Raw genomic sequence first — 21,263 nt, forward strand, 5'->3', positions numbered from 1 at the left:
AAAGCATGAAAAGAGTTTATTGTGAATTAGACTGTGCTTGGTCCACCCAGTGCTTAGCAAAGGTTCATGCAGATGCACAGCACTGGTTCTTTCAGCTCCAGAAATTTTTTTCAAAGTCATCTTGTAGTCCATGTAAAGTAGATGGACCCAGTAGCACACATTCATTTCAGTGAACCCAGGACCAGTTTCTTGGTTAGCTGGCCAGTGTGGATGACTTTTTAACTATTCTTCCACAACCTTGGTTCTTGTTATTCATGACTTGTTATAAAGATGTTTCTATGTATGTAAACACATACAAATATAAATGTCTTGAGAAAATTAACCTGTACATTAAACAGACCCACATCCAAAGCAAATAGAAAAACCTACAAAACCCATTTTGATTTTCTATCTTCTGTTGGCCCAATATTCATACACTCTCTGGACTCTTGCAGGACTGTTTTAACTGCTTTTTATCAGCCTCATAATTTTACATAACATTTCCATGTTCAAATGAAATGCTAGGCAAATTATTTTTGTTCTATTTCCATAAAACTGCCATACTCACCTTCTGTAGAGAATCACAGTGTGAAACTTCTCCTGTGAAGTTCTATGCATTATTAGCACTATCAGATATATTTTTGCTTTAATAGCTGTAGCAGGTCATATTTGCTACCCAGCTATTTTCTCAATGAAAATATTACCTACCTCTCCTATCAAAGTCAGCCAACAGCCAAGCAATCCACTATGGAAATCCCAAGCGTCACATGATCAGTAATTATACAGTACAAGCTCAGCTGAGCTGAGAAGTGTTTTGTTTATTCTTCAAAACCAAGGATGAAACATCCCCAAAGGACTGTTGTGTTTCATCCAAACCACCAAAGGCTGTGGGACATGAGAGAGGGCAGGTAGTTGAAGTTTTGTCCCATTTCTGTGTTGTGCACATCAGGTGGTTTGAGTTTGTAACACCTGATCAGCCATGTGTTTAATGTCTGCACCCCATCACACCTGTCCTGCAGGCACATCTGTGAGGATGAAGCCACGTGCTGAACAGCACTGTCCTTCCTCTGCACTGGCAGATCTGGCTGCACAACCAGACCCTGGCTCTGAGCAGTGTTCCCCAAAAAGCCAGAAGTGAATGCGCTCATGCCTAATCTCTAAATTAGTGTGGACACAAGTCTTTATCTTGTTCATAAAAACAATGGAAATATGTTTATTGTGTATAAACTACTCCCTATTTTTTCCAATAACTGCCCTTCTTTTTAATCAGAAATAAACTAAATCCCAGTGCAATCTATTGATGAAACCCAGGATCTTTACCCATTCTAAGTGGTTTTCAAAGTGGTTTGGAAGCAGTATCAACATATGACTCGGGGGCTGGCTGTTGTTATGATTGTTACATTATGTTGTTTCCATTTTATTTATATTCTGCCTTAGAAGTGGCATTAGAAATCCATTAGAGCAAACAGCAGGGCTTCAAGCCTGAGGTGAAACGTTTGCTAACAGAACTACAGTAGCCAGCTTCGGGCGGGTTTATTGGTTTGATCGCTTAGAAAGCGCAGCCCCTGAAGTTGTGCTGGTTGTGTTCTGGTCAGAACGAGCTGAGCATCGTGCAGTAGATGCCGGCTGCCTGCAGGCGCCTGGGCTGTTCCGCGTCTGTGAGATGCCTGCAGGGATTGTTTCAGCGTCCCCCCGGTGACAAGATGCATCGTGCTTCCTTCCCAGTGTTTCCAGGGACAGCAGCACCTTAGCTCTGTGGGTACGAGGGAGGAGGGCAGTGCACGCAGCACGCTTGCGGGGGTCCGGCCGCCCCCGCCGGCTGAAGGCGTGTCAGCGCTGTGAGGGGGAGCTCATCCTCGTGCTTCTCCCGGTGCTCATCCCGGGGCGCTCCAGGAGCAGCGGCCGTCCGGGCCCTGGGCCGGAGCGGGCGAACCCCGCGCTCCGGGATTCCCTCAGGGAATGACGTCCCGGCGTGCGGCCATTGGCTGCGCCGTGGCGAGTTCTCCATTTATGGACACATCGGCGGCGCGGGGCAGCCCCGGTGCCGGCCCCTCGCCCCCTCCGGCCCTCACAGCGCGCCGCCGGCCCCTGCACCGCGCCGCTGCCCGCCCGGCCCCGCCCCGCCGGGAGCTGCGCGCGCGGGGAGGGCGGAGCTGCTGCCCCCTCCCCTCCGCCCGTCCCTCCGTCCCGGGGCGCCGGCGTGTCTGGGCACAGCCGCGGGCAGCACAGCGCCGAGGAGCAGCGATGGTGAGCGGAGAGCTCGGCAGGGGGCCGAGCGGGGCCGGGGCAGCTGTGGCGGGGCCGGGGCCCGCGGGGCAGGGGTGGCGGGAGGGCGGCTGTCGTGTCCCCCTGCGTCCCCTCGCGCGGTGCCGGGAAGGGGCCGCGGCAGCGCTCCGTGTCCCGCTCCTGGCCAGGGAGCAGGTTGTGTAACAGCGCCGGCCTGTGGAAGCCGGGCCATGCCAGGCACTTGGCGAGGGCCAGCGGCTGCCGGCCCTGCAGACCCGGGTCGGTGCCTTCAGTCTCGTCCCGAACCCGCTTGTCCCATCGCGGGGCGCGGGCAGGGCCGGCGCCGCCTGTGGAGCGCGAGCCGCGGGTGCCGCCCTCTCCCGCCGCTTGGCTTCGGAAGGTTTTGGATGTTGGTGTCCTCGGTAGGAGCAGTCCCCTGGCAGGGGGACGGGAGCAGTACAACAACAGGTGACGCCTCTGGTTCAGAGGGCGCTGGCCGAGGGCTCTCGGCGGACAGAGCCGCAGCCCGGCCCTGCGGTGCCCGGCGCTGCCGCCCTGCCGGGGTCGCTCCGGTGCCCGGTCCGGCGGCGGGAGCTCTCAGGTGTGCTGCAAAGGCGGCTCCCGAACCCGGGAGCTGGGCACCGCCGCTGCTGGGCTGTGCGCTGCTGGGTGTCATGAGGGGATGCGATGTCAGGAAAACATCTTCGGTGCTGGACTGAGGGAAAACTGAGGTTCGCAGGTGAACCTGCTTCGCCTTTAGTAATTGCCTCCTGATGATTGATAATAGCTTTCATCCTGAGGTAACCCAAATAACGATTATGTCTACCTGTTACACAAGAACTAAGAACAAGTAGTGAAGAATCCTATGTGGTAATAAACTAGGCTAAAATCCATAACTTTTAAACAAGTAATTTACTTAAAAATTTACTCTGGTCTAAAGCAGAGTACTAAAGATCTGAGTGTTAAGATACTTGAAAAACTTTTGCACTATTTTTGCTAAAGCTTAACTAAGGTTGAGATTTAAACTAGACTGACCAACCTATTTCTTGTGTATTCAAAGCTTCACTCCCAATACCTTTTCAAGGATGTCTTTCTTATTGCCATTGCCTCTGCTTTGACTTCCTGAGGCAAGTGAAGTTGGACCTGGTTACATCTATGTGGAGCAAGATCTTTGCTTTAAATAAAGTATTGCACAAGTTAGGAAACTAAAACTTCTCTTGAAGTCAGGGATAATGATACCAACTATCTCTTAAAAACTTGGTTTTGGTAAGGAGCTTTGAATAAGATAGGTGCTTGTGTTCCCTGCGGGCTGATTGTTTTGCCAGGTGATTCAGATCAACTCGTTAGACTTAATCTTTGCTCCTCAAGTACCTGCTGTGTCACAGACACCTGTGGCACAAATGGGCTCCTTGGCGGAGACTGGGTCATTGCTTACACTGCTGGCATGTTAAATGGGGTTGGAAGTCTTTGTTGCAGGTGCCTCAGGTGTGTCTGCCTGTTACCAGTAATACTTTGAAATCAGTGTATTAGTTGATCTGCTGTGGGGTCCATTCATTCCTTTTTAATGAAATGTTTTAATCATTTTCTGTGAATACACATAACTAACTGGCAGCATACTCCGTGAGATTTACTTTATCAAAATAAGGTACTTACTATCTTCCACAAGATACACTTTGTAGGGGTGTATTCAGACAGTTATTCCCTAGCTTTTAATTTAATACTTAAAGTACTTTTTCACTGTGATATCTCAAAATTATATGAATTGCATTTTTAGATTATTGGTAAGTAATTATTACAACAAAACTAGAAAATAATGTTTTTGAAAGAGCTGCTTTTCCAAATAATTTTGCCCAAACCATTGTTTGATAGTCATTAGAAGGTAGTATTTTGTAACTTAGTTGGCAGAAGGATTGCCTGGCAGGACTTAGAATGACTGCTGATGAACATGAATCATGCTACTAATATCCTGAAACTTTATACCCATTCTCTGTGCGGTATAAAAAACTCACATTATTCCCCTTATTTTTGTCTTAACAGTTTTGATGTCTGAAGGGTGAAAGAAGCTGAGTGTTGCAAGTGTTTTGTGTTTTCTAAATCGAGTCTTTTCTGCCATCTCTTCTTCACTGTAGACCTCAGAGTGACCCTTTCCTGTTTGACAGGGTCCCCGGTGCAGGGTGCTGAGTTGCCACTGAGTGACACCAGGTGCTCTCGGTGCTTCTGGGGCCATCTGACCGAGCAAAGCAGATCCCAGTGTCACTGCTCTGTCCCTGGTGCCTTGGCCACTCCCTGCCATGGTGCACTGCCCCGCCCAGCTCACCTGGCACCCTGCAAAGCTCCCTGCACTTAGCAACATGTCTGCTCCTTTGGCTGGTTTATTTTTAATCCAGGTCGATAGATGTGTTACGTTAACAGGGTGGTTTGAGGAGGAGATCTGCCAGCATGGAATGGATGAGCTGTTCCATGGCTGTACGTGGCAGTACAAGGTGGGAATGAGCAACAGAGGGGCAAAACTGTAGTAAAACTGACAAGACTAAGGAACATCTGGCATCTTGAAATTTTTCTCTTGAAATGCATCCACTTTGTGTTTCAGTGTTTTAAATTCAAAATAAAAAATCCTCAAAGCCTCTAACAGCTTAGCTGAAGCTTTTAAGTCTTCAAAAACTGGGTATTATGTCAGTGCCAAGTAGTCCCACTCCAGTGAAGGACTCTATCCATAATATTCAGGAAGCCTCATGGTGAAACTAAGCTGGAACATGCTTGAAAGGGAAGCAGGAAAGTCTGCTGAACTTTATGCTATGTTATGTTATACTGTGAATTAGAACCTTCATGTTATGGGGTAGTTCATGGAGATGCATTGGAGGATCTGGAATTGGATAGAGAATCTGTATCACATTACAAAAATTATCTTGGACCTTTGATTTAAAGTAGCTCTTTAGTCTTCAGGGAGAGATTGTTCCCCTGAGTACTGTCAGCTGGCTTTGACTCTTCTAAAGATAAAACTTTGAATGTCAATCAGCAAGTATGTTCTCTAAGACATAAACTGCTGCTATATTTAGAAAATAAGCCGACCACAAAAATCAAATAAATGCTCCACTCCAACAACAACCCATCAGTGATCAACTTTGTCTGCTTTTGCATAATCTCTGTTCCAGAGAACTTCTGCCGAGGTTTTGTACCAATTTGTTGGGCAGAGAAGGGAAAGCTCTCAAGAGAAAGCAGTGTCTGGATTAGCTCACAAGTTGTTGAGCAAGCCAGGGTTGTCCAATATACTTAGGTTAAAAAACCCGATGTGTTTCTATGTTACCTTTAACCAGTATTTCAGTGCTAAGCAATTTTCTGTAACACTGCAGTCAGTATGTACATTTTATCTGGGTGTACTTGGTGTCTTTGTGGTTCCATCTCTTCAGCAAGGACGGAAGGCTGATTTTTAAAAGGAAACATTTTTATAGCAGTTTGGCATCAGAAGAGGGCAGATGTTTATAGCCCAGTCCAGCAAGAAGCTGAGGATGTCTTGATTCCATGTAGTGCCCATGAAAGTCTGCAGAAATGACTGACTGGATTAGCCTGAGGGGACTTGCTGGCCTTTAGGATTCAGTTCTGAAATAGTGAATGTGTGATGGGAACTGGGACCTTATACTCCATTAAGTCTTTTTTTCCTGCAGGGAAGTCACAGGCAAGACAGTGATGCTTCTGTATGTGAAGGGTGCTTTTCTGTCTGGTGCTGCAGACAGTAGCCTCAGCTCAAACCTTGCTTTCTGCCAAGTGTGCAATACTAGGGAGGGTAACAGCATGTGCTTTGCGTTATGTCTAGAGGTGCATTAATGGAAAATCTTCAGCTGGATGATGTTTCTTTCTGGCTTATATATAAAATATACTAAAACACAGTAGCATTTGATGTGTTTTGTTTAGGCTTGCATTGTGTGCCTGCTTGTTTTTGTTTCTAGTTTAGACCTCTAGAATGATTATGGATATACTGTGTATGTTAGAGCATTTTTCAGAAGACACTAATGTATGCAGAATGTTACTCAAATACAACTTTTGCAGCTGGAAACTGAACCTGTGATTGTGTATGTATGTAGATCTTGACTAATTTTCTCATCAACTCTTTTGCCTCCCAGATATGTTTTTTTCTGTTCTACATACATAACAACTTGTGATGGAAATGGGGTGGCAATGCTATTAGTAGTTTAAACAAATTATTTGCATCCACTTTTTCTTAACTTAAAGGAATAACATTCACCAGTCTCACTGCCTTGTTCTTAAGGCATTGCTGCACATGTGGCATGAGTGAAGTTAAAATGAGTTTTGTCATGGTTAGCACATGGAATGTTAAACTTTTATGAGTTTTCAGTAAAATCTTAGTAGTGTTCCCATCTTAATATGGAAAGTATGCTTGCTACATTGCTCAAAACAGTAAAAAGTTGTACGTCTCTTTACAGAACTGTTATTATCATCTTTTGTAGTAATTTAAATTAATTTGACTTCATAAATACCAGTATATTCTCTTTTCAGTTGCAGGAGTTAGTCAAAAATTGTCATTGATCTAAATAGTCATATCTTGCTGTATCCAAGATACATTATAAAGAATAAAAGTTTTAGTATTTCTTATTTCAGCATCAGGATTATGAAATTCCTGTGTGTTTGGATTTGTATTCTAATATAGTCTGCATGTATGCATTAATGATACTAACGTATAGAACATGTAAATAAACATCTTCAGAGTCCCAGAAGAATCCTTTGTATTAATAAAGCCTAACTTAGTTGCTGCAGGTTGTGATGAGGAAGGGAGCAAAAAGATAGGTGTCTTTTTCCCTCTTGGGCTCCTAGCTTTTACTTTGCCAGGCTAACCCTGGGAGTGAGTTTCCTGTAGTTGCCTGAAGAGTTCTGACACAGGTTATTGTAGTTCTGCTGATGGAGACCAGCCTGGGACTGGCCTGCAAGTTGTCAGGCTTTTGTTTACCCTTTGGTTCTAGTTATTGCCGCAATAAATGGCTTATAAATGATAAATTCATCTGCTTTCCTTTTCAGTTTAGTAGAGCACTCTTGTAATGCAATCCTTCAGTCTGCTTTTTTTAAGAAGCTGCATTCCAGATCTAGGTGGTGTGTGGCTACTGAAAGGCATTAAGAACTGTGTTAGAAGGGGATTTTGCACCTAATTAACAAGGGTTTTGTTCTGGGAGTTAACCGTGCTAGACTAGAAGCAGTAAAATTGAAGCAGTTTTTGGAACTGGGAGGAGTGTGTTTATGTGTGTGCTACAAAAATAAGGATTTGGAAAATATTTCAGTTCCTCTGCAAGCACAGAAATCCAGGAATAGGCTTTGGTAAGAAAGGATTGGCTTGCATTACTGGTAGCTCTTTGAATCAAGCCACTTTGTACTATCTAAACTCTCCCCATTAATATAAGCAGGAAAGTTTACCTCAGCACAAAAGGCTAAAATTTCAGGGAAAATCATATAAAGGTTCTCTCACACATTTTCTCATCTGTTGGAGGCCGTTCACTTCTTCACTACCTATGGTCTGCCAAGGAGCTTCTCTGGTTGATGCTGGTCACTAGCAATTGACCAGCATTGTTTTCAACTCTGATTGAAGTGGATTTTTGTACTGCTTTGTATGGAGAAGTGTTCCAGGTGTATGGGGTGCCTGCTGACTTTTGGAACTGCTGTAGTCAGAGGACTCTGGATAGCTGTAGTGTGTTGTTTGGCTTTTATCATTTCTACTATGGCTGTAAAAGTATTTGTAAACATCAGAGAAATATGGCAGGAAGTAAACAGGAATTTTCTCTCTTCAGATGAGAACTGAGAGCTGTCTCTTAGGACTTGCTCAGACGTTCACCTCAGTCCCCCGTGGTACTCCTGGGGCAGCTTGGGTGTGAGGAACTGTAATTTAGTCAGACCTTCCTGGGCTCGATTCAGACTTTCCCATCTCCTACTCCCTTCCCCACATTCCTGAGATGCCAGTTACTGTCCTGCCCAGGAAGTACGGTTGTCACTCCTCCTGACTCATCCTCATCTTCTAGCTTTCCTATCCTCCACCTACTGCTTTCCTCCCTCACTTCAGAACTGTGACTACCCCCTGGGGACGCCAGGTGTGCAGTCAAGTCCTGGCAGTGCATGGGATCTGTTCTCTCTGCTTGACTGAGTCATTGCTGTGATCAGAAAAGGTGTCTTGGTCTACAGCTTTTCCACACACTGAACCTCACAGGTGTTTTCTGCCCCTTCTGTTGAATATGCTTCAAATAAATGTGTAAATGGATTTGGGGTTTGATGGTGTCCTCTACACAAGGAAGTGCATCTAAACCCAAGATTCTGTAATGTAAACAGCCTAGGAAGAAGGATGGTCAAGGTTTTTTTCCAAAGACACAGCAGCATTTAATTGATACTAAAACCATTCATGGATTGGGTTCATAAATTATAAAGTGTAATTTTTACAAAATTCTGAATTTAATTTTTTTAAGTTGAAACTGAAAATACTTCTTTAAACAAAAGAAATGTAAGAGCTGACAAGGAAAGCAGTGTTGGCAATTGGAGCATGAGTCAGAGCTATCAGAAGTGATGCCTATTGGGAAGCCTACTTACAAGTGCTTTTAAAGTACAAAGGCTTATCTATTAACATAACTTACTAAATGTGAACTTGAAAGTTAAAGCCAGATATTAGCAGATCTTGAGTATACGTCTGATCAACAGTGTCCTGGAAGTGTCAAAAGGATTATAAAATAGGTCTGGTGCTCTGCTGTCATGTGTGTGATTTTTCAGCTTCCAGAAGTGTCTGGTGAAAGCCACTTCTGGCTTTCAGGGGATCAGTGCAGTGGCTTTGGGATGGAGTGATAATAGATGTTTTTCTTTAGACTCCTTCAAAAAAAGGGGACATAAATAGTTTATGCAAAAACATGTGCTTCTAGAAGCTATTTTCATGCTTTTTTCAGCAATCTGAAGTCTAAATTAGAGGTTTTGGTTGGCATCCTTCAAAGAGGATTAGCAGTCTCGTAGTGACTTGCTGCACTTGTCCCTGTACAGGAAGTGTGGGGCTTTTTTTCTGTGCCAGCTCAGAACCACTCACTGAATCACTGTCATCAGCTGAGCCTGAGTTTGTAACCACTTCTTGGTCAGCCTTGTCTAATTTAAGTGTTGAAGTCATACTCAAGTCTGAACAATGCAGCCTGATACCCTCAAAAGCCAGCACAATGTTTTCAACAGCTTTAAAGTCTTTCCTGCTTGTGTCTTATAAAATATGCTGCCTGGTGTTTGATCTTGCACCCTAGGACAGTCTTCTGTTTTCAGTCTGACATTCCACAACATTTGTGAGGCTTTAATTCTAGGCAGTTTACCAATGCACACTGCTATCTTTTGCAGTGATTGATGTCTTTTCCTGTGCTTTGAGTTGGATATTGCTAATAGCACAAATACAGAAAGATGGAAATTGGAACCTCTTGTTAGTAATGTATTTGCAGTGCCAAGCAGTAGTCAAGAACTTGTCTCATCTTGTTTTGTTTTGGTTTTTTTTCCTGCCTTGAAGGATACAAGTCTGCACAAATGCCTAAGTGCTTCCAAATTTGCTTTTGCAATAACTTCCAACCCTGTGTTATTCACAGCTTTGTGAAGAAGTGTGCAGATGCAGAGTGTGCTTTACGCTGCCAGCGCATTTGGAGTCCCTGGGCTCTCTGGTAGCTCTTTGGTGTGGAAGTGCTGCTGCTCTGAGGGGTAGCAGGAACATTCCGAGGGCAGAAGTTTACCTGGATGTTGTGAACATCTTTGAGCTGCTGTGCTGCTTCTGGCACACACTGTTCACCTCCTGATCGCTTGGGTTTTGGGCTTACTGCAGGTGTTTTGATGTATGAACCAAAAAATACTTCTTTTGCTAACATGAGGCATATTGAAGGAGAACTTTTGTTAAACCTAATCTTAAAAACTATTTCATGGGACTCAAAGCAAGTGCATACTTTTAAGTATTTGTTTATTCTTTCAGTATTTGAGGAGCGTTTGTTTTGTCTGTTTATTAATTCTGAAAGAATTTGTTTTCCTGTACTGATGCCCACCTGTATTCAGTACATACCTAAAGAAAGAGAAATGTGCAAAAGTATTTATAACAGTAACTGAAAACAGTCATACTACAGGTAAATTAAATGGGGAATTAAAAATGTGGTTGGATTCATTCCAGAAAGGATATAAAGCTACAAGCCCACCCATTCTTGCTTTCAGAGCACAGAGGTATAAGCTGTCTACATAGTCTGAAGTAGTAGATAAATCTATGGTATCTTCTGATAAGGCAAAAGAAACATGGATTTTGTGTAATTATTTCTGCTGTATAGCTAAATATAGATTGTTTTTGAAGGAATCAATGATAGGATGCAATCATCTAGGAAAAAATAATGAGTCATGGGAATCCATAGTTATATTAGACCCTTTTATCATACTTCTGTATTTTTTGTTGATTCTTGATAGTGTAATTTTTATGAGAGCAGGTTAAATTAATACACTACTTCTGTCAGGAAACTTCTGATATCTCTCCTACCATAATTTGAATTAAAAAATTTGCTACAGTGAAAGCTGATATGACTAAGCATGATTTTGTTACATGTAGCTTCTGTAGCATGAAATATTCCACTTCCCTTCTAAACTTGATTTGTTCTTGAATTCTGAATTGGCTGAATCCAAGAAAACAAATATTTGAGTTGGCCAATGCAAATATAGTACATCCACTAAGAACAGAATCACTTCAGCTGGATTTATTTTCTCCACTTAAAAACTGTGCCTTACTTGCAGTCATGTTTCCAGGACTTGATGCTCTGTTGTTGGTAGTCTCCAAAGCCTTTTTCAGTGCTTCCCTCAAGTATGCACTGGGAACCGCTATATTGGTTAGTAATTGCTAGGTTCAGCAAACCAAAGTTTCCTACAAAAACATTCCGGTCTTTGCAGTGGAAAAGCAAAAATAGCTTCTCAGAGTAGGGCAATTTGTGTGTTCAGTTTTTGAGGGGATCCTGGCTGATTTTTTGTGTATCCTGCAGGACTTGAGTAGACTGAGGTAAGGTGCCTTTTTGGAATTGATTGGCCCTGGTGGAGGGGAAGCATGTGCCTCCTGCTATGGAGGAGCAGTGTAAACCTGCTAAAAAATTGGAGAAGAGCTAAAAATGCCCAATTCTATCCTGAGCTGTACCCAGACTGCTGGCCATTGTTTGCTCTGCTGTGGCTGTTGGCTTTGCAAGCATCTCTTCCTGCTTTTTCCTGCGGTAGCTGGGAGTTCCTGATCCCAGCTGCCTGCAGCCACCTTTGCTGGAGCCCTGGTGGCACTGGCACACAGTGCTGCTGTGAGGAGGGACATTCTCCTCCCAGCTGAGCTGGGACTCAGCAGCCCTTGGGCATTTAGGGGCCAGAACTTGCCAGTGGCTGAGGGCAAGGTCCTGCCAGGAACAGAGGTCAGAGCCCTGCCAGGCGCCAGGGACTGTATTGGTGATCCTCATTAGAGGAAGAGACTGCCAGCAAATAGAGGTTGGAGTAACTTCTACAGACTCTGCTGTTTGGTATGGTTTTTAAAGAAGGGTTAGACTTGACCCAGGGAAAAAAGTGAACTGGGATGTTTTGTAACAAATCCTGTATGAGATCCTGTTATAGCTCCATGTATGTCTGTGGAGGTCTGAGCTGAGGTCTGGCCTTTAGTGAGCAAAATCTTGAGCTCCATTTGAAGCAGAGTTGGGAGTGGGCAGAATGACTTCATTGTAGGAGAGGCCACTGCTTTTGCTGTTTTGCTGTGCTTTAGTTGTTGTTTGTCTCAGCATTGAGTTGCAACCACAGAGTTCAAAGCGTGAACTGTTTTCAGATGAGAAGGAAAGCAGGGATAGGCCTTCAGCAGAGAAAGTCAGGTCAGAAGTGTACCTACAAGTGAAAGAGGACTTGGTAGTACCTGAGTATCCAGTGTCTGAAACTTGAGATAACGTTGAGTACCTGTTTCTAATGACTGAGCCTGGTTTCTTAAACAGCTTAGATATTTGTCTATAATTGTCACTCTTGTCTCTCAGCATTCTGTAATAAATATCTGCATAGCAGTAAAGGACTAGATTCAGTGTATTGGAGAAAATAAGAATTTGCTCAATTTGATACTTGCTTTAAATAACAAATCAGCATATATTCTGGTATGTGGTCAGCAAAACTTAGATTTGATAAAACTGAAATGGCTTCTGTTGTGATTTTAAAAGTATATACAATAAAGGAGATTAATCTGATCTAGCTTGAAGCTGTCTTCAAGCACACAGAATATGTGTTCCCTGTAGCCTCCAGTGACTTTGACCTTCAGTCTCAGGAATATGTAATGAAATGTGAGGCTACAAAGAGGTTGAACTTCAGCAGCACAGAGAGAATGGTTTAATTATTTCACTATTGGTAACTGGTAGTTCTAATGTTGAAAGGAGTACTTGGTTTGCCAGTACCAGTGTCAGTAACTCAGCTGACTGCTACAGGAGTCTTAACTGCTGCTCCCATGAGTGCTGTTTGTTAAAGCTTTTCTAGTGGTAATAGGAATTCTGGTTCCAGGGTTCTTAATGCCTGAAATACCAGCACACCCAGTCCACAGAGACCTGATCTCAATATGCAGAGTAAGTTCATGACCAGCAGTGGTTTCTTCCTGTCGTTTGTGTTTTTATTCTTGGTACATTCTAGGAGCACTTGAGAGGAAGTGGGGCAGTGGCTGCTTATTCCCATATTTGGTATTCTAGACAGAATGGACATCCTAAAGGAGAGAGGTAATCCAGTGTTCCTGGACATCTAACCTGCCTCCATCCGTGGCTTAATCCTGGCAGAGTCTCAGGGGTCCATTTCCTTGGTGGCTGTGCATTGCGCAGTTTCTGCCTGGAGTTACAGTCACGGTCAGTGGCACTCGTGGGGGCCCCTAACAGAGGTGGGCCTGACTCTTCACAGTACTAAAAACTTGTATTTACATGGTTGCAAATCCTTGTTCTCCAGTGGAGCTTCCCTTGGTCTACACATTAGTAGTGGTGTATTTTGTGTTGTAAAGAGTTGGAATTAGTGAGTGTTACTGAGTACTTTGGTGAAATGAGCACTTAAATATTTAACTGTGGAAAAGGAAACAATATTTAGAACATCAGCTTACTTGCATCTCCTAACCTTCTCCTTGGTATTTTTTCTGAGACTTTTACTGGAAAGGGCTCATATCTTCTGTACAGATTTAGGGGTGAGGAGGGAACCCCAAGCCCTAAATCTGCTTTCTTAAATAGTCACTATTAAAGCTATTTGGGAAAGAAGCAAATACGATATATTTCAGAAAAGCATTTTAATCACTGACAGTGTAGGCACTGCTTGGTGCTGGAATAGCTGGTTACCTTATCTGCTTCCATGCAATTCACCAGTAAAAAGACAAACTAAGATTTACCTTTTTTTGTTCTTAATTGCAGCAGTCTATACTTGAACTGAGACTAAATATGTTCAGCTGCATGTGTCAGAATGGCTGAAATGAATCCTTTATGGACACAGTCTTGACAGAACTAAAAACCTCCAGTTCTGAATAAGAAAGAATGTCTGAAAACGATCCAGAAGACTAGAACGTAATACAGAGTTTTAAATCCCTGTTTCAGTGCCACAGGATAAGTTTATAGACTTGAACAACTGGTTTTTTTCCCGGAGCTGAGCACTTCTTTTGGGAAGAGGAATTTAAGAGCTGTTTATTCTGAAAAGAGGCTTAACGGTGTGAAAGCTGACAAGTGCTGAAGCAAGTCTGTTTGGGCTGTACTGGCAGTACAGGCTGTACCCTTAGAGTATGGGCAGGTGCTTCAGAAACCACTGAGGATGCTGTGATGGATGTTCCCAAGGTGGTAGTTTGTAACGCAGCAGTGTGTGGTTACCACAGTTAATGAATTAGTCATGAAGAGCTATTTAGTCTGACACACCTCGAGAGTGTTCACCTGCTGAAATCAGGTTTTCTTTTGTTCAGGTAATTTCTCAATGCTGCAGCAGGCTGAGGTGTTTTTGCACCTGAGGCCATTAGGTGGCTTTTTCACTGGACTTGTCCCATCTGTGGGTCTATTCTGAGACCAGAATACATTTAAAATGCAGCAGTAAACAAACTTTACCCTGCAGCCCTGCGGGGAGGGGGGCTTATCTGAGTGTGGCTGGAGCCCAGTCTGGGACTGGGAGGGACAAAACAAGCAAAACTGGTCTTGTCAGTTTGGCTGTGACGAACCGGTTGTGGTTTGTACTGGGTCTCTGATACTCAAAAATGGTTAAATGGCTCTTAACTTGGGGGGTGGGAGTGGGGGGGAGACTTCAGTCAAAAACCAAGAATACCAGTATTAACTTTGACTGTTCTAGAAGCACTTAAGACGCTGGGGAGTTCTTCCCAGTCTGCACTTCAAAATATGTAGGTGGAGAGTCAGTAATTGTCATGTTAACTACCTGTGGTGAGGTGGCTGTGGTCATTCATTTTACATCTGAAGCAGACAGTGTGTAGGGACAATATACATTCTTATTTCAAGGTTATTTTGCCTGGTAACTACACTGACATCTTAAAAGTTAAAAGTCAAGGCTGTTATGGTGTTTGGTTTTTTTTTTTCCTGCAAGCCTTTGAAAATATTTTATAATCCTGCTCTTTACAGGTGTGGAGTAGTTGGTTAACTTTAAAATACTAATCCTGTTGCTGTTTGCTCATTGATAGTGCAGGTGTACAAACAGGAAAAGAAAAAAAAACAAAGGGGAAATTAATATCATCTGATTGCTAAAACAAAGCAGCTCAAATTTAGTAGCTAAAATTATGTTCAGGCTGGTGACAGGATACAGTGAACAATGAAACTACATTCTGTAGCTAATTGTGTCCTTTTAGGGCTTGTTTTGGAATTGTACTTGGCCAATTGAAACTCTTCAGGGGAGTAGAAGTCAGCCTCATTTAAATGAACCAACCTACTTATTTTGCATCACACCTCAATGAGATGCTTAGGCTCTCATTTTTCCTTCTTTGTATTTTTGAAGACTTTGAAATATATTCAAGAAATAAAACAAATAAATAAAACTAGTTTTTGGGTTTTTTTTAAGGTGGTGTTTTAAGTCAGGGCAGGCCCGGACACAAAGTATTAGAACTGGCAGATGGGGGGAGTACATTTCTGTTGTTCTATCCATTTACTACTACAGCTGTAGTAAAACTTACAGTTTTGCATCCTTATTCCTGTTCTGCCTTCCAGTCTCTAGTGTGACAATGGGGGAGAGCCTCCCCAAGTACCAAAGCTGTGCAGAGCCTTTGTGATCGCTCTGTGGGTGTTGTTTTGTTCTGGTGTCATTTTAATAAGGATGGAGTGGGGAATATATCTCAGGCATGTCCCTAACTGCTACCATGGATTGTGTTGTGGAGCTCTTCTAGGAGCCTGAATTATCTATAGGGTGAGAGAGGGCTGGAATGCTCTGCTGGTTTTGGCAGATGATACGTGCAGACTACACTGTGCCCCCTGTGAGAGAAATGGGACTTGGTCCATAGCAGGCTGAGTGACAGAACTTTCTCAAACAGGACAGAGAATAAGGGAAATAAATCTTAGAGGGGATGGTGGGAGCCTCATCTGGTCCAGGCAAGCTGCTTCCAATTTCCATGTGGAGTTCTGCTCCTTCAGCTCTACCTTAGTAGTGCTCTTTCCATCTGTTTATAAGCCTTTAATATTGCTGATGGAATTGGTTCAGTCTGACACCTTCTGTGATTCTAGCCTCATACAGGAAATGTCCTCTTACCCACAGATCAGCAATGTGGCTTTGAAATACCTGCCTGAATCTAGTCTTAGCTCTCACCCTCTACAGTTGCCTTTCTCATGCCTTCCCTTCTCAATCTTTAAGTCTCAGCAAGCCTTTGCAGGGGTCTTTTGTCTTCAACTGCAAATACCAAAGGACATGCTCCTTTCATTCTCATTTCTTTACAAGCTTTCAGAGTGATTTTGGGGGTTTATCCCATAAATGTTATCTGTAATGATGTAATGTGATGTCTAAGTTATGCTTTTACTAGTAGTTCTAAACAGGTTTAGGCTTGCTCAGGCAATGGTGTGTGTAAACATTGGATCATTTTTCTGGTCCTTTTTAAAGTGCAGATTTTCCTGGCAGTACATACTACAGGGAAGCTTGCAATGAAATATGTTGTATAAAGGCAAAGAAGTTCTGTTTTGTACTTTGCAGTAAGGTCGTGGAGATGAAAATGCATGTACAGATGTACATTTGTAATTCATGAACATGATTATGTGAATGTCATCTTAGTACTTTTATCTTCATAGTAGTCCTTAAAGCTACTGCTGTCAAATGTTGGACAATTTTCAAAGTGCAATAAAAGATATCAATAATTGGTACATTAGCACTAAATAGGCAGAACATCCCTGAGGATAACTCTCTGGTAGGAATCTGTGGAATAGCTGGTGTTGGGTATTGCCTGTAGCCCACAGACAACAAGTGTGTGTTAGAAGATACAGGAAAGCCTTTCTGTCAAGCAGGCTGTCACTGAATGATTTAAAATGTAGAGTATTTTTGAACCTGCTGTCAACACTATCTAGAAGCAATACAGCTGCCTTACAACTGGGCTCAACTTGTACTTGGAAAATATGGCACCATTTTCCACCACAAATAACCAAAACCTCTGACACTTCACTTGCAAGGTTTTGTCCCTTTTGACAGCCCTTCTGCTAAACTGGCAATTACTGACTTATCCATGATTAAATTACTGCTGTTGTTCTCTAGAAATCTGGGCTTTACCTGATGCTCTGCCATGCAAGTGGTATGTAGATCAACCCTTGCTAAACATTGAGATTTGACAGGAGCAAATTGCAAAGCAAGATAGCTGCAGGCTGCCTCCTGTTCCTCTTGCTGTGTTTTAGCAGGAAAAAATTATTCTGGCAGCCAGACATTGCAAAAGGAGTATGCAGAAGCATATCTGCTTATCTAATAGTCTGATTCTTTAATCTACAGCTTTTAAGAGATGCTTTCATTAACTGGATGAGACATGCTTAGCTACATAACATAGTTATTCAAATGGATGTTTTGTAGGGGAAAGAAAAAGGCACAGGCAGATGGCTGGGATGGTTGAAGATCATCATACACATGCCTGATGTGTGATGTATTTTTTCACTGTATGATACGTAGAGCTGTGTGTGGTTTGTAGAAAACAAGCTTTTCTCAGTGATGTGCTCAGGTTAATTTGAAGTATGCTGATTACCCTGGATGTATGTACAGACTGGAGAGTGAGAGGCTGGAGATGAGCACCATGGAGAAAGGGACCTGGAGTCCTCCCTGATGGTGAGTTGAACATGGGGGCAGCCACGAGGGCCAGGCATGTCCTGGGGACATCAGGCCCAGCATCACCAGCTGGACAAGGGGGGGAATTGTCCTGCTCTGCTCTGCATTGGGGCAGCCTCACCCCCAGTGCTGGGGCAGTTCTGGGCATCACAGTATTGAGCTGTTTGAGTGTCCAAAGCAGGGCATGAAGATGGTGAGGAGCAGCTGAGGGCACTGGGTCTGTTCAAGCTGGAGGGGACCAAGGGGAGAGCTCACTGCAGGTACAGCCTCCTTGGGAGGGGAAGAGGACGGGCAGGCACTGATCTCTTTGCTCTTGTGACCAGTGACAGAGCCTGAGGGAATGGCCTGAAGTTGGGTCAAGAGTGGTCTAGTTTGGACATTAGGGAAAGGTTCTTTACCCAGAGGGTGGCTGGGCACTGGAACCGGCTCCCCAGGGCACTTGTCACAGCACCAGCCTGACAGTGTTCCAGGAGAGTTTTGTCAACACTCTGAGGCATATGGTGGGCTTCTTTAGAATGTTCTATACACAGAGCTGGACTTTTGTGGATCCCTTCTAACTCAGGATATTCTGCAATTCTATGGCTTTAGCAGAGCTTTTGAGAATGGGAATTAGACTCCCAAACCTGTGTTGCTCAGAGCTTCAAATCCCACCTGATTTACCAAAAGGGCTAAAGCATTCCTTGTGTGCCTTGGCTCCCTTTTCCAGCACGTGCCTTGAGTGCTGTGGAGCACGGTGCCCTCGGTGGGCCCCACTTACCAACAGTGCTGCCAGCCTGGCAGGATGGGAGCAGTAGGAGATGATGTGGCTGAGAACTGACAGCTTTTGCCTGACTTCACTCCTGGTTTGCAGCTGCCTCTAAATGCTTCACTAATGTGTGAAAATGTGAGAAATGCAATCCAAAACCAAACAGTCTTTTCAGTAAGTTAAACTGAAATGAAATCAATAGACATTTGAAGTATTAGAATAAGGTTACAGTACTGCATATAAAAACTTAATAGGAAGCTGTGAAGTGGGGTTATTCATCTACCTATTAAAAAGCCAGACTAGATGAGGCATTCCAGTGCACAAAGGCTTTGGGTTATGTTTCTGCATTTAAGTGCAATAGAAACCTACAGTAGGGGCTATTTTGTGTTGTTTGTAAACAACTTAACAAATTTTAATAAAGAACAGTTCCTGCCATCATGTTCTTTTTTATTTTGAAAAAATGTAAAGAGAAAACCCTGAGGTTTTCCTTAACATAGGTGATTCTGATAGCTTTCATTAATTGGGTTATTAACAAGGAGTGAGTTTGAAATACTAAAAATTGTATTCTCCATGGCAGCATAGCAAACAGTCACAGATTGGTTTAGCTGCTGGCAGCCTTCATACCTTGTTTGTTTAAAAAAAAAATCTGGGTAAGGAGTTCCTCTGGTGTTGTTGGATTTGGACTTATTTGACTTAGTTTTGTTGATAACCTTACACAAACACAGACAAGAGAGTATCTTGGAAGATATTTGAAGATCCAGCTCTATAAGGTGTGGAACAAATTGTCCTTCATTTCAGTGGGACAGATTAGATGGAATCTGTAACATTGGGTTTCAGATAGTATCTGAAATGTGCAGACAAGGAGGAAAACAAGATGTGTAGATTGTGTCCTTTTTTTACATTTTTTTTTTGGAAGGACACTATCCTTAAAAACACATAGGCTGCCTCAAAATTGTCTTTCCTTGTAGTCTTGCAACTGGTAGTTGGCCTAAATACTTTTTGCAGAAGCAAATGGTTTTCTTCTCAACAAAACTTTACTATGTAAATAAATCTGGCAAGTTATTACAGATATCTGGATATTTCATGATTCTTTGTTCTTTTTTAATTGTGTATTCATAATTAGAAGAATTTTGGTTTTGAATGCCTCAGTGAGTTTCAGTATTTTAGGTGTTGAATAATTCATTATGAACTTTGTTTACACACTGTTTATGTCCCAAACAACATATTAAAAAAGACTTTACCACATTCCTTTATTCAGAATTATCCTCTGGTTAATTACACTTGGCAAAATCTATGTTTATGGAGAGACTGGTATTCTGCTGAGCCTCAGTGAGGGATGCCAGGATTCAAGTCAGGATTGGGAGCTGCCTGCTCTGGATCATGCTAGGGAACCCCTGAGCCCTGCAGAAGCCAAAGGCCAGCTGAGACAGGAATGAATAGTGCTCACAGGTAAAAGGGACAAACCCAGGCAGCTGGGTAGCAGCAGAATAAGAGATTGATCTTGGGCAAGTTGAAAATGGAACAAAACTCTTGGTCCCTTGCAGCAACTACAGTAAAAGCCCTGGAAATGTGTCTGCAGGTTTAAGATTATCCAAATGCTAATACAGCATGTTCAGCCCTTAGTCAGCATTGGGGAAGCCTGCAGAAAGTGTCAATGTTTTTTAAGAAGTTGGTTTTGGCGTTGCTCCTGGAATGCTCCCAACATTTCTTGTTTTCCTTCTGATTCTCATTCTGACTTAGGGGTGCCTTAGTGTTTCTAGGTCAGGTGTGAGGAAGGCCAAGGAACAAGTATGGAAGGAAACTGTATTGGAATGATTTGCCAAAGCTCATGAGAATTCTGCACAGAGTAGTTAGGAACAAGGTGAACTGCAGTGGTACCTGCTCATGGAGTCTGTGTGTCCCCCTGTGTGCCTGGCTCCCAGCCCTGCTGCTCAGTCAGGGCTGTGTGGCAGCACTGCCCCCCTACCTGGTACAGCCTAAAGGCACAGCTACTGGCATTGCATTTGGGTTGCTCTTTTAGCACTTAAGTTTGTAATTCTGTTAGGCAAGATGGAGTCAAAGGCAGCATTTATAGCATGGTTGAAAGACTTCTAGCTTCTCCCGTGGTCCTGACCAGGTCGTAAGGAGTAGGTTGTTTATGAAGCTGTCATGTAAGCTTAGAGAAAAGCTATTCAAATGCAAGATACTTTGTAAGCCAGAACTTTGTTTTAAAGAAACACAAATTTGGCATGTACCACGGAATGTAGAAAAAGGTAAAGTTGCTTTATGGGCCTCACCAGGGTAATGAATTGCAGCAGCCAAAAGTGAAAGGATTTTGATAATCTGAGCATCTCTTCATGTCCAGGTTGTTTGGGATGGAGGGAATGAGAGACTGTTCACTGAATAGCTGTCCTGTCTGAATCAGAATATTATGCTTAGATGAAAAAGTAGTTCAGTTGCCTTTACTTTATATTTAATTCAATATTATTTCAGTTCATGTGGGTTTGAGTCAGAGGTCTGAAATTGAATGAGTCCAGAAGTTGAAAGCAAGGTACATCACAAGTTTAATGTGGGTTTGTGTAAAAGTGCTGCAAGCCAAAGTCTTCAGCCACAGTTCAGCATTTGAGACTTAAATAGTTTTTCTTCATTATGCCAATTTTGAAGCCTTGTGATTTAGCTTGAATTGCACCTGTTCTGGGTTTTCATTATGAAGTTTAGCATTTTGCTAAACACATAGAAATGGGAAATTAAAGGGAAAAGAAAATGCAGCATCACACTGCACCACTACAGAGGTTCTTTTAAATAAAACCAGGCTATTGATCTGCAATGGTCTGCAGCAGTTTATCCTCAAAGCTGACACTTGGCTCTTTACTTGGTTTCCCCTTTAAATCGTTGGAATCTTATGTATACTTCTGATGCTGATGCTGAATTGCAAGGTCTAAAAGACATTTAAATTTGTTTTTTTGCGTAATACTGCCAAGTCAGTGATAAAGTTACAGGTTTTGTGAAACAGCTTCTTGGCTGGCATCTGTGCTCACAGCATAATTATGCCAATACAAGGTCTATGAGACTGAATCTAATA

At 43.0% G+C, this 21,263-nt stretch overlaps 1 protein-coding gene across 1 annotated transcript in view; it reads left to right on the forward strand.

Moving 5' to 3' along the window:
- The first annotated feature begins 1,938 nt into the window (after positions 1 to 1,938).
- Positions 1,939 to 21,263, forward strand: part of MYO1E (myosin IE) — a 76,941-nt gene continuing 57,616 nt past the window's right edge. Inside the window, 3 exon segments of the mRNA XM_036389366.2 lie at positions 1,939 to 2,159; positions 2,161 to 2,212; positions 2,215 to 2,226. Of these exon segments, the coding sequence (XP_036245259.2) occupies positions 1,939 to 2,159; positions 2,161 to 2,212; positions 2,215 to 2,226 (285 nt within the window).

The sequence above is a fragment of the Molothrus ater genome, chromosome 13 (assembly GCF_012460135.2).
Source record: "Molothrus ater isolate BHLD 08-10-18 breed brown headed cowbird chromosome 13, BPBGC_Mater_1.1, whole genome shotgun sequence".
NCBI lineage: Eukaryota > Metazoa > Chordata > Aves > Passeriformes > Icteridae > Molothrus > Molothrus ater.